Source organism: Eutrigla gurnardus (genome assembly GCF_963514095.1).
Source record: "Eutrigla gurnardus genome assembly, chromosome: 5".
In the NCBI taxonomy this organism is placed as follows: domain Eukaryota; kingdom Metazoa; phylum Chordata; class Actinopteri; order Perciformes; family Triglidae; genus Eutrigla; species Eutrigla gurnardus.
Window position 1 is genome coordinate 15,607,065 of NC_139919.1, and position 13,243 is coordinate 15,620,307.

A 13,243-nucleotide genomic window follows, 5' to 3' on the forward strand; every position below is an offset into this window, starting at 1 on the left:
TAACATAATCATGGCATCACAGGCATCTGGGAACTGAGCAAGTAAACTAACGGGGGGAGGTGGGCGCCTTTTCCTAGCTTCGTCTGAGTGTCAGACTTGTAAACCCCTGATATCAGGTATATCACCCATCAGTATCATCTTTAAATATTCTTGTCTGTATTTCTTATCGGACCTCTCTCTCTCTCTCCAGGTGGCTACTGATAAAGACAATGGTATTTTACTGTACAAGGAGGACCACGACCCCCTGGCACTGGAGCTGTACCAGGGACACATACGACTCATCTATGACATCGCCAACTACCCACCCACCACTGTTTATAGGTAGGCAACACACACTAACACACACACACACACACACACACACACACACACACACCACCTCACTTTCTCACCTTCTACAATGAAAGATTTGCCATATTTTTATACTCAGTATATTATGTTGAATGTAAAGTTTTTAAGAGGTTGAAATGCTCACACATTCACTCTTGTTAACTCAATTATGTATGCACACTCCTCACTCTACTTTCAGTTATACATGCACATTTATTTTGAGTGTTTTATTTACATGTTTTCACTTGGAAAAAAGTTATAATCTGGATTCAGATGGTACAAAGGTTCAAGGCAAGTTAAGCACACGTCTTGCCTTGGCACATACACGTACGCACATTTAATCACTTATATTTATCCACTGAATGAAGTGACTCTGCTGTATAATATTAACAAGTATTACAGAGCTTCAAGGTAGTGTTCAAAATGTACACACACACACACATGGGTTTTTATTTACAGTAATGTAAGGAGTTCTCGGTAAGTGCTGATCTGGCAATGCTCACCGGCATATTCTCACACACAGTAGCAGATCCGTGAGTGAGCACTTCCCTCTATTAGCAAACATGAACACCTTTCTACAGGTCAGTGGAAACACAAGTCCTCATTCTGTCCGCGTAGACCTTTGCATATTATATGATACATTTTACGGTTTCATAATGCAGGAAAAGGACATGAGGATGTTTTCAGTAGTGAGACAGAGAGAGAGAGAGAGAGAGAGAGAGAGAGAGAGAGAGAGAGAGAGAGAGAGAGAGAGAGAGAGAGAGGGTCTATGTCTGTCTTTGTCTGGTGCAGATTGGCTCATATTGATTCTGTCTGCTTCTCTGTCTATACTGTCTGTGGAAATAGAAAAGAGGAAGAGAGATGTGAGAGAGACATATGATACAAGATTCGATCCATTGGGTCGTCTGGAGGGGGGTTCAGTTCACAAGAACCGAGCAGGCAATAGTGCGGACCATACAAAACACTTGATAATGTAAAACTTCTGCATTATCATTGGAGGCTTACTGGCAAGATGATATGTCAGCCTCGAGACTTCCTCTGGGAAAGTCTGTGAGGCAGTCACGCTGTAGAACGAAGCCTCGTCTACATGACCATAGAACTTAATGTCAAAACAGAGTTTTATGGCACGAGGCAGGGAGTGGGCACGGCTCTGCCAGTCCAAATAGAGCTGATGTTTCCAGAGTTCCTCACAGCAGCAGATAATAGAAGGTGTTGAAGACGGATGGAAAAACAACTTCCAACATTTAGTCCGGCGTGGAAAGGAACAAAAAAAAAACCTTCAACTTGAAAAAGACCCAACAATACCAGCGGTATGAGACAGAAGCTACCAATCATTTTCACCAAGGTCTTATTTTTTTGGCAATTATACCACCTATGAAAATACATTTTTCAGTATTATATAAATACTGAAAATGCTTTTTGTACTACTCTTGAGTTATCGCACCAGGCGTGGTAATTATGAAGGAAGGGAGGAGAGAGAGAGAGACAGATGCTTTTGTAATTGGATGAAGAGGAAGGAGGAGAAATGAGGGAGAGATTATTGCTTTCTAATGTACTCACCGTTCTTCTTTCTTTGTATTTCAATCAGTGGTTTTCTTAGCATGTGACGTCTGGCTTCGTGGTTTTGGTTAGAGACAAGGTCACAGGAGGAGGAGGAAGTACTAGCCTTACTGCTTCTGATGATAATATGCAGCCAGCTCATAACAAATTTGACTTTAGGATTAGGACGTTATGATATATTTTAAATCCTGCAAGTAGCTTTGGGAGAATAAAATATAAGCCACCATTCACTATTTCAAGGGCAAGAATGTTTCTGCATAAGCCGTTCCAATCATGTTTCACTTAAACCCTCTCTTTTATTGTATAGTCTTAGAATTTGTATTAAGAAGTCATATACCCACAGGAAAATGGGCATATATTTTTCATTTATTTCTATTTGAGTTACTCTGCAGTCATAATTAGACAAATGGACATGCAACGTTGATTTTGAAAATGAGTTGAGCTTCGGTTGTTTTACAGCATTGTACATCAACAGTGATACCACCAGTGTTATCATGTGATGACATATTCAGCAGTGTTTTAAAAGTTATATTGAGCGCATCTACATACGAGTGTGGGATTATTTAGTTGCTTAGCATTGTGTTGGCGATTATGAATTCGGTCTTCTTTGACCTTTGATAAACTGATGCATACAAACAGCTTAATTATAATAATACTGTGATTCTGCATTTACCCCTGCAGGTGAATCTAGGCCAGATCAGATGTAGAGCAGTAGCCCTGGAGCTGGTAGAGACCATCACCGGCCCACAGAGGCTTTGGCAGGGCGGATATATACCAAGAGGTCGTCTTGTAGCAATACAGTCTTGTTAGCCATAACAACAACATTTAGTTTCCTGTAATTGTTTGTTCACTTTCCATTCTGTTTCTTAACATGAACGATAGCTTGTAGTCATGGTGAAATCCCAAATATGACATGAACCAGAATATGTGGGACTGTTCACAATACATGACACATTGTAAAAGGCAAGAAGAGGACGAGGAGAAGGGATGGTACGAGAGGAAGGAATGAAAGAATGAAATTGTGGGGTTAATGTAATTACATGGCACAGATGGGGAGGGGTGGAGGCTGGGTTGAAAAGGTCAAATTGGAGAGAGAAGAGGACAGTCAGAGGGACGTCTGGACACATAGAAAGACAGATTGATCCGTTGAGAGGCGGGCATATATGGAGATATAGCCCGGAAAACAGATGGATGGACTGATGCTGGACAGAAGGCAGGGGGAAACAGGACAAAGATGACTGGGTAGAATAGGTTGCCCATGAGAGGAGAAAATGGGGGGCTACACCGGATGGATAGAAGCAGTCGAAATGAAGAGACCATGAGAATTGGAGGATGGATGAAAGAGGGGTGAAGGATGAGAAGAGGGATGGAGTGAAAGAGGGTTAAGAGCAGAGGGGAAAAGTAAACCGCAAAGTGAGTCTGGGAATTATCCTTGTCTGGTGTTGTTAACTTGACACGGGCCACGCCTGAGAGGGAGACAGGCAGACAGACAGAGTGCAAGGAAAACTGACAGAAACAGAGAAAGGAAGTGTAAAAGACAGACAGGTGAAGACAGAGAGATGCAAAGAAAGTGTACAGTAGCAGAAAGGAATGATTGAACATAAGCCTCATACTGGAAGACACAAGCGGAGACGTTGGAGCGTAAGAGGGATCATGTGAAGGTCCACAAGAAGAGGCGGAGGGAAATTACGATTGGAGGCAAGAGAAAGAAACAGAGCTCCATAGGACCCGGACCGTGTCTCAGCACAATAGAAACACTAAGTAAACACTGTCTCTATGTTATGTTTAGCATTAGCGATCTGGAAGGAGACGAGGCCCAGCACCAAAGCCTTGGGCTCATTTTACCACAAGCCTCGATGTATTTCTTTTTTATGTGCCATTTTTTGATTGCATGAGTCTGAGCATTGCAAATGGCCTAGCTTATCTGCCCTAATTTGGAAGTGCATTGTAAAGCGACTTGAACCTCATGGCCAGGCAGGCACAGCAGAACGTCCTGCCACCATTCAACTGATGCTGTCCAGAATGGCGAAACTATTTAACTACCACAATCTGAGCACAGCAACTCTGGCAGATCCCGAACATGGCACTGTCCGTGCAATTACTGCGGTTGTGCAACCGAGGGCCAGGGATCGGCGCCAGTCCCTGGGATGTTTCTGAGCGATCTCTGGGTCGGTTATCTCGGGTGGAAACCAGAGAGCGAGAGAGGGAGGGCATTTCACTCAAGCCAGGGCTGGAACGTAGCAGCGGTGACTAGACCATGTAAAACTAATCTTGTTAAAACGGTGGACTAACGAGTCAGTTTTGACAGCAATGTTGCTTTGACATATTGGTTTGTTGGATACCTGTGTGTTGAAGAGATCAGGTTACGTTTGCTCTATATAACAGACTGGTGGAGCGGCAGGTACAAACAGTACGTGTGCCGTATATGGACATGAACAAACATATGGAAAAGATACACCGCAAAGATATGCATGGGCATACACCTATTGTTGCATGCGCATCTACACAGATGACATCTGGACAGGAGTGGAACGGAGAAATTTGGATTAAAAATAGAAAAGAGAGGGAGAGAAGAGATAGAGTAGTGCAAATACCGAGGAGAAACCTCAGCAGGAAGGCCAATCAGCATGGAAAGCAGCAGGAATGTACAAAAATGTAAAAAAAAAATGTACAAGAGATGTATACAAGTTGGTGTGATTTGTATAAAAAAAACAAAGAGGGCGAGCGGGACAGTGCCCTCATTAGGGACGGATGAGAGTTGTTATGCAGGCCCAGTGTGAGGAGAGAGAGTGTGTATGTGTTTGTTGTGTATTAATGTGCTGCCCTTTACTAATGCCACACTAATCCCCCATCGAGTCAAAGGGAGCACATGTACTGCTGTTCATCGGCGGACAACAGAGGGACGGATGGGTACATGAAGAAAAAGATGGGACAGAAACAGTGAAGCAGATGGAGGGATGGGTGGATGAATGAGTGGACAGAGAGGAGATGGAAGAAGGCTGAGGAGGGATGATGATGATGATGATGATGATGATGATGATGATGATGATGATGATGATGATGATGATGATGATGATGATGATGATGGATGCTCAGACAGAAAAAAAGATGGAAAGGGATGTAGAGAAAGAAATGGCAGACTAAGGGGTGGATGCTATATCTACTGGACAAAGTATACTTACAAAATCCGCCACTGAATCAAAGTCGGTATTAAACAATAAGGACTTTAGTTTTGTACTTTCATATTTTGGGCCAGTATAAGAACCTCCACATGTCCTCTAAGGAGACAAACTTTCTCTCCAAAGTTTACAGTGCAAACGGATTTTATTTTAGAAGTCAATAGTAAACCAGCCAAGAAAATAAGATAGGATATAGATAAAGTATGAAAGAAGCACTACAAAGTTGAATCAACACTAGTCCAACACAGGAAGTTTGTTGCAGTGAGATCAATCCTTGAACATTATAGGATTAAGACACTCAGAGGCAGGACAAATATTCTTAATATAATAAACCTTATAGGCCTGAACCAACTAACCAACTAGCAATCATTCCTGGAGGTCTTCATGAAAACGCTACGCATCCACTCCTGAAAAGCACAAAGCGGCCGGCCTGCTTTAGAGCAAAGCTGGAAAAAAAAAGAAAGAAACCAGCAAAGGAGCTCGCTGCTCAGCAGCTGCCGTCTCAGCAATGACTAATTGAGGTTACCGCGGCAATATGGGACTGGGATGTCTGTCTGCTGAACATCATTTTAATCAGATTGGGCTGCTAAACACACACTCACACACAGATACCGCTTGACACACACGCTCATACGCATGGAAGCACACACACAGAAACATACATGCACATGTAATCAAGACTGCATTTGCATGTACACACATAGATGGGCAAACACACACGTACATATTAACAAAATCATGCACACACAGGCACACAAAAGCACAAACACACACACACACACGCACACACACCGCAAATGTGGTTCAGAAACACTGCAAGTAAATGATAGCGGTGCCTAATTAGATTTAACAGTGTAAGTGGATCTGTGTGGTTGTTTCTGATCCAACTATTTTTTTGATTCAGTTTGAGATATAGGCTAGTCCACGACCTGCAATTACTGCTGGTTTTGCTTTTGATTCAGTTATATTAAAAACAAGCCAGTTTTTGGTTTTGAGGACGTTCTTTTTTGGTGAAGTTACTTTGTGTGTGTGTGTGTGTGTGTGTGTGTGTGTGTGTGTGTGTGTGTGTGTGTGTGTCTGTGTGTGTGTGTGTGTGCGCGTGCGCATGCTCATTAAGGGTGTATTTGTTTCTGGACCTACAGGAAATTGACGTCTCCTGTGGGTTTGGGTGAAACACGATGAGAGAAAGAAAGAGAGGCAGTTGAAATCCATTACGGCTGCGTGTTTGTTTTTTATTGAATTCCATAATGGGCCGCCTTTTACTCAAACACAGGGCCAACACAACTGACTTCAGAGAACCTGAAATACACACTTATGTATGCGCTCATACTCAACACACACATATATACATATATATATATGTATAAAAAATAGAAATGCTCCTCACACAACATTCACAAAAATATATACATCAACCTGTGGTTGATAAATATAATATGCATTCATATATTTGTATATTTGTAGTATGCACATCACATCTCAATGTAGTTATGGAAAACATCCACATTTGAAAACACTGATGAAGCCTGATACACACAAACACACACACACACACACACACACACACAAACACACACAAACACAACCCTGCAGGTCTGGCATCTTCTCAGCCATGGAAGCTGACCATTAGTCATGTACTGCCACCCGGTGGAACTTTAGTGTCACAACAGGTTCACAGTGTGTGTGTGTGTGTGTGTGTGTGTGTGTGTGTGTGTGTGTGTGTGTGTGTGTGTGTGTGTGTGTGTGTGTGTGTGTGTGTGTGTGTTTGTGTGTGTGTGTGTGTGTGTGTGTGTGTGCATGTGTGCGTAAATTGTGCCAAAGAGAGTGTGTGAAGTTCAAACCTGTGCAAAAGATAATTTTGAGAATGTCCTCGTCGGTGTGAGCTGCTTGTTTAATTTAACTTTCCAGACACTTGGATACATTTAAAACGGGATGAAGTGCTTCTTAAATGAAAGTGGAGGCTTGGAGGAGTAAAAGGGGTATAAATGACTGTTGTAAGGGAGGGAAAGGACTGCAGAGCACAGCAAAAAGAGAGGTGAAACCTGGAGAAACCAGGGAGGAAGATGAAGTGAAAGAAATGAAAGAAGAGAAGGATAAGACATGTGAAGAAGAGACAAAGTAATGCATGAGAGGGAATACAAAGTGAAGATAGGATTGAGAGGAGGTAGTGAGATAGATAGCTAATCTTTCAGGCTAGCAGGCCGTTATTTTGCCTGTCTGAGACCATTATTAAATTACATGGCCCCTAATGGAAACCATGTATGTGTCTGTGTTGAGTCTACAGTGAAGATTGATGTTGAGAAACAGATTTTTTTTTTTGCCATTGTTGGTTACATAAATAGTTTTTTTACTCATCAAGAAATTAATGATTCAATTTCAGATTTGCATTTTCTCATCATAAATGTATTTGATTGTGAACTTTTATTTAATTAAATTGTTTTATTATGACAAGACGAATATGGCACAACGTAGGGCAAAGTGCAAATTAGACAATTGAAAGTAAATCAATAATTAATAATAATGTCTTGATTCTTTGTAATACCTATTGGTATGTTCTTTACCCGTACTTCTATAAGACTTGTAACATTAAAGGTCCGCCAGTATACATTCACTGTTGACTATTTACAGCTGGGGGATTTATGTTTTTTCAGTTTTTCATATTCAGTCCCTTTTCCTCATTTATCTTCTTCTTTATCGCCATACTCTTTTTCTCCATCTCTTTAGTGATGATTTTCTCCTTTCCCTTCCTCTTCTACTAAAGTTACTGCATCTGCTCCATTCCTGTTTTTCTCCTTTTCGTATCCCGATTTCCGATGGACGTCCCGATGGCCCGCCTCCAGAACTCACAACCCTGCTCCATTGGCTGTTAATGTAACATCACTGTAATCTGAACGCTCTATAAACTGCTGTCAGTCAAAGCTTATTTCAGGCTCCTTAGCTAGTTAGCCGATGGACGGCTGCAGACAAAGGGATGCATTGTCTTCATGTTAAGCTGTGGGAGTCTGAAGCAGACCACCGACGGAAAGAGTGGCTTCACTTGTTCTTTTGTGTTTTTGATGTTCTGCTGGTTTTCTCTGGGTTCAGGGAAGGAATAACGGAGGCACAGTCAGCTCTACCACCCCACCACCTACCTCTCTTCCCCTTCTCTGTCTCTCACTCTCGCTCTCTCCCTCTGTCGGCCGTGCCAAACCACTGTCTCTATAGCTGTCTGTCTCCCCTCCAGCAAAAAACCACTTAGTGGGGAATCTCAGACACACACAGTTCACACACAAATACACACACTTTCTTCTCAGGGTCAGGCGTGGTGCAGAAGGTCACGTTCCGGGTTCATTGCAGGCTCCTCTGCAGTGGAAACATTGGTTTCATCAATCCAAATGCAGTGCTCTAAGTGAGAGGTCCTCTGAACGTTTTTTACTGGTTGAGTCTGGCCGTTACATTGAATAAATTTAGTTTAACCCCGAGGCTCCAGGCCATCTACATAAGCAGGGGACCCATTCTGGGCCCCGACCCCCACGTTAAGAAGCCATGGCCTAGATCGACGGCACATTATAATCTATTCCAAGAGAGCACTGCATTGAGGATGTAATCAGTCTGTTTTATGTCTGAGAATAACATTTTCATTTTCATTTGGTTTGGTCAATTTGCAAACACAACAAAACAAAGAGAAAAAAAAATATGTTTGACTTGAAAATGTTTGGAGTCTGTTTTGTGTCCGGCATTTCCAATTTGCGCTATGATGTGTTTTTTTTTTTACTCCTCCCTAATTCTGCTTTCTGGTGTCAGATTCAACAGTAATTTATCATAATAGGAACCATACTGAAAATCCCTCCTTCTTTTTTTTCCTCTGTGTGTGTGTTTCAGCGTGGAGTCGGTGAACGACGGTCTCTTCCACACAGTCGAGCTCTTGATTCAGAACCGCTCGCTGAGTTTGGTGGTGGATAACGGCTCCCCCAAGAGTCTCGGCAAGCTAGCACGCCAGCCCTCCGTCGACCACAACACCCAACTTTACATAGGAGGTACGCACGCAGCCATTTACACATACATCTGTACACGGCCGTCGACACATGTTCTGAACACACAGATGTTACTGTTTTCTGCCCTTCGCTGCCTTGTTGTGGTTGGGATCACGTTTGCCACGCATGGGTACATACAAATACACCCACAGCATGCAAATACACACACACATACTAAATCGCAGTAAGGGATGTGGTGAGGAGATGGAGAACTGTTTCTGTTCAACTTCTCCCTGAGCACATTCAGTCTTTTTTCTCAAGTACTAAAAATATGCATAATGTTGTGCAATAGTGAGTGCTTTGATGCCATATTCTTGCTGGAACTTTGTATTTTACTTTAAGATAAGTTAAGTGTTTTAACTGAGCAATCCACCTTTGCTTTTGTTTTCCTCTGTTTTCTTTATCTTCTTCCTATTCTTCTATCCCATTTGAGTCCCTATGCTCAACTCTCATTTTCTCTTTATCCACATTCTTCTTTTTCCATAACTTCCTGCCTTGTTCTGCTCCGTTTTCCAGGCGTACCGTCCCAGGTAGTGGCCTCAGGTCTACGAGCCGGTCCCGAACGTTCCTCTCAGGCTTTTAACGGATGCATCCACAACGTCCGAATCAACGGGGAGCCTCAGGACCTGAGTTACCGAGCCACGGGAGGAGCTCGAGTGCAAGGAGTCGAAGGCAAGGTAAATAGGAAAATTGAGAATCTTTTGGCAAAATAAGCAGAATGGTGTATCTGAGGTTGGCTTTAAAGGAGCTCCATCATATTGAGAAATGTATAACCTCTTCTGGTGTCAACACTTGTCATATCTTATAAGTTTAACAGTGGTATCAGCAAAGAAATAAGTTATGTTTTGTGAGTGAAAGCAGACTTAATGCTTGACTATGATGCTGTTTCTTTGGGGAATCTTTATGTTTAAGATCAGACCAAACAAGCAGTACAGTTTCATAGTGTAAGCAACAAACTCGTACTGGTAACCGCTGTAAAAAAGAATAACAGATGTCATCTCTTATTTTCTGCGTCGGTGAAGACTGTAGCATTCATGCAACATCAAACTTTCAGGTTACAAGCCCTCGGCTCTCTTCTGTTCGAGTTAAAAGACCCCTCGAGTCGGCTTCCTGTGACAGCATTCTCTCCCTTTCTTGTGCTTTCACCAGGGAGAGGGCATTCTCGCAGGGTGTCACTCCTGCAGCGTGTGTGCCCAGGGTGCGTGCAGGGAGGGCGGCGAGACAGGGGTAACGTGTGATTGTCCTCCAGGACGTAGCGGTGCCCTGTGTGACCAGACGACGGCACCGAGCGTCTGTCAGAACAGCAGGTACGCCGAGACAGCGGAGACGGCCTCAGGAAGTCATGTGCACTGTATAGACTTAACCTTGCTGCCGCAGTAGTTGCATGTTTCCACTGCAAACAAAGAGGTTAATGACTCCTGCCTCCGCATGGCTATCTTCTCCAACCTGTTTTCCCTCTCCTCTTCCCCTCATCACAGATGTGTTCATGGCCTGTGTGTGCCGAAGGGTCAGTCCTACAGTTGCCAGTGCGGCGAAGGCTACCAGGGTCAGTACTGTGATCGGCGGCAGGAGTCTCCCGCCTGCAGGGGGCAGCGTTGCGGACACGGGGAGTGCCGCGTATCCGAGGGAGGAGAGTCATTCTGCCACTGTCAGCCCGGGTACACCGGGCCTACCTGTGACACAGGTGAAATGGAATTTATTAGAAGAGGGGATGGAAATGATGCTACTTTGACAAATACCAGAACACAGCCTACGATGTGTGTGTTTTATGGCCTCTCTCTGTTTATGTCCAGAGCTTACATGTCAAGGAGAGATGGTGAGGGAGCAGCTGAAGCGCCACCACCCGATGAGAACATGCACGTCCACCACCAAGATCCCCCGCATGGATTGTCCCCGATCCTGCCAGGCGGCGGCGCCCCCCGGCGTCTGCTGTGGCGTCACCAAAAGCAGAAGGAGGAAGGCGGTTTTCCGCTGCACCGACGGCACCTCGTACTCTGAAGAGATGGAAACTGCTCTGGAGTGCGGCTGCTCCAAGTGCCCGTTGTAACAGCGCCGTTTGTTAGTGTGTTTTTCGCGACACCCACCGCTGCCATTTTGTGAATTCTACACGTCAACGAAGCTGGCGGTCTGAGATTTTTCCACGTTGATGAGCACCAACCATTATGGGATTTTTTTTATACACATTCAGTTTGACCGCTGCCAATTTGCTGCCAAGAAGAAACCACAAACGAAAACAAAAATGGGACATGTGTGCGTGTTTTTTTTTTTTTTTTTGACTGAGAGAAAATATATTGTAAGATATAAGTGAGGAAAAAAGCATAGAACTTATTTTTATTATGGATTTTTTTTTCCAAAAGATGATAAAAGGACTGATAAGTTGTGTTTTTTTTAATATGTTGATTATATAATGTGTTACATAGTATGGAAAGCTATTTTTTACCTTGCAAGGGGGAAAAATACACAGAAAAATAGATTAACATTCCTTAAAAGTATATGAATTTATATGTATGTATAAATCTATATAAATATATACCCTAACCCAATGAATTCTATATTTTCAAAGTGTATTTGCATGACGTTAATGTGAGTGTTGATGTGTGGGAGGCTTTGGACACTGAAAGAGGAGGGCTGGGAGAGAAGAGCTCCCTCGATTCCACATCAAGAAAAAGGTGGCAGTCTTTTGTTGGCTTCCCTCTCGGAGGGGAAAAGGGAACTGTACGTGCCTAGCTAACCTGCTTCACTATATAATGGACATCATACTCACATGGGAGTTCTTTGCGAAACCAGAAAAGACTCTTTCCACGGAGATAATTCAACACATTGTTCTCATGGGGTGTTATCCTGTAGTTTGCTGTTGCACACCAGACTTGGAGCCACATGAGGTCTGAAATGAAAATCTGAAGGGTGTTTGTTATCCATTAGGAATTAAAGGGAGGAATTCCCATTCAAAGCAACAATAGAAGAGAAGTCATACTGTACATTCAGCATCATGCTGAGACCTACACCTGTTAGCTGCTGAGATTTAAAATCCGTTTTAAAAAAGATACAAAGGAAATCCCTGATTTTACCTGTGCTCATAGCATAGGTTTAAAAAAAAGAATAACTTAACGCCATGCTGAAAAGAATTGCTGAGTGTGCATCACTGCTGGGTGTAGTTGTTTGCGGTCACTACTACGCTCTGCTGCTCTGTAATCACCCCCATCAATGATGTCACGGTGCACCCTCGGGTACGATTTTGCAGCAAGGTGAGATGTTAAACCTCTGGAGCGAAAACATCAAATTTCCTCGACATGGTTTAAGCTGCTCTTAAATGACTGCTCAGCATGAGTTGATTTTCAGGAAGGCCATTTCGATTGAAGTCGTTATGCCAAAGTCAAATGTATTGCCTTAACGGATAAGTACGGAAATGGTTGATTTATACAACTGCAAGTGCCTTGGCGTACTTATTTGGAAATTCCAAAATATTGCTGCAATATTGTCAACGACTGCGACTGAATGTTTGGTGATTTTTGGATGGATGACGGTACTCATCTCCATGACAACAGAATCAAAATGATATGGTGGCCTTTCTTAGTTCCCAGAGGAAATAATGCTTACAGGAAATAAATACCCATGGCCCTTCATCAGGTAGTGTGTGCAGGCCTCTTTGAAATGTGTGGGAATTCCAAAACGATTTATTTGGGTAAAAAAAAAACAGAAGCCTTAATCATGCTGCATCGCTTTAAGTATTAATTATTTGTTGATATTAGCTTCATGTTAAATGTGAAACTGCAGCATCAACAAGAACCCATGTTTTTCCTCTTACAGTGTTAATTTGTGACGCATTCACTGTGTTGTATGATAACTGTTTGGTGTGCTTTTTATGGTGCATCACAAAAAAAAACATATTTCCATTGAGCGTGTATTTCAAAAATGTTCACTTTTCAGTTAAGGGTGAAGCTTTTTGATAGTTTATGTTTAAATGTCTGAACTGACAGAGTCGGCTTGGGTTTTAATAAGTGTCAGTGCAGTTAAAAGACAGTGTGCTCTAGTCTGATCACAGCAAACATCCACATTAACAACTCAGTTGCCTACTGAGGCAAAGTAGTCCTTGTTTGGGCCGAGGTACCACAACACAGCTGTAAAAAAAAACCTTTGACTTCAACCACATATAAATGACTA

The 13,243-nt window shown here is 42.8% G+C and overlaps 1 protein-coding gene across 1 annotated transcript in view; it reads left to right on the forward strand.

The window, feature by feature from the left end:
* The window catches only part of slit3 (slit homolog 3), a 227,439-nt gene extending 214,658 nt beyond the window's left edge, over window positions 1-12,781 (forward strand). The window contains 6 exon segments of the mRNA XM_084009985.1: window positions 191-321; window positions 8,931-9,085; window positions 9,599-9,759; window positions 10,232-10,389; window positions 10,561-10,766; window positions 10,876-12,781. Coding sequence (XP_083866111.1) covers window positions 191-321; window positions 8,931-9,085; window positions 9,599-9,759; window positions 10,232-10,389; window positions 10,561-10,766; window positions 10,876-11,129 — 1,065 coding nt within the window. The 3' untranslated portion in view covers window positions 11,130-12,781.
* Window positions 12,782-13,243: the final 462 nt, after the last annotated feature.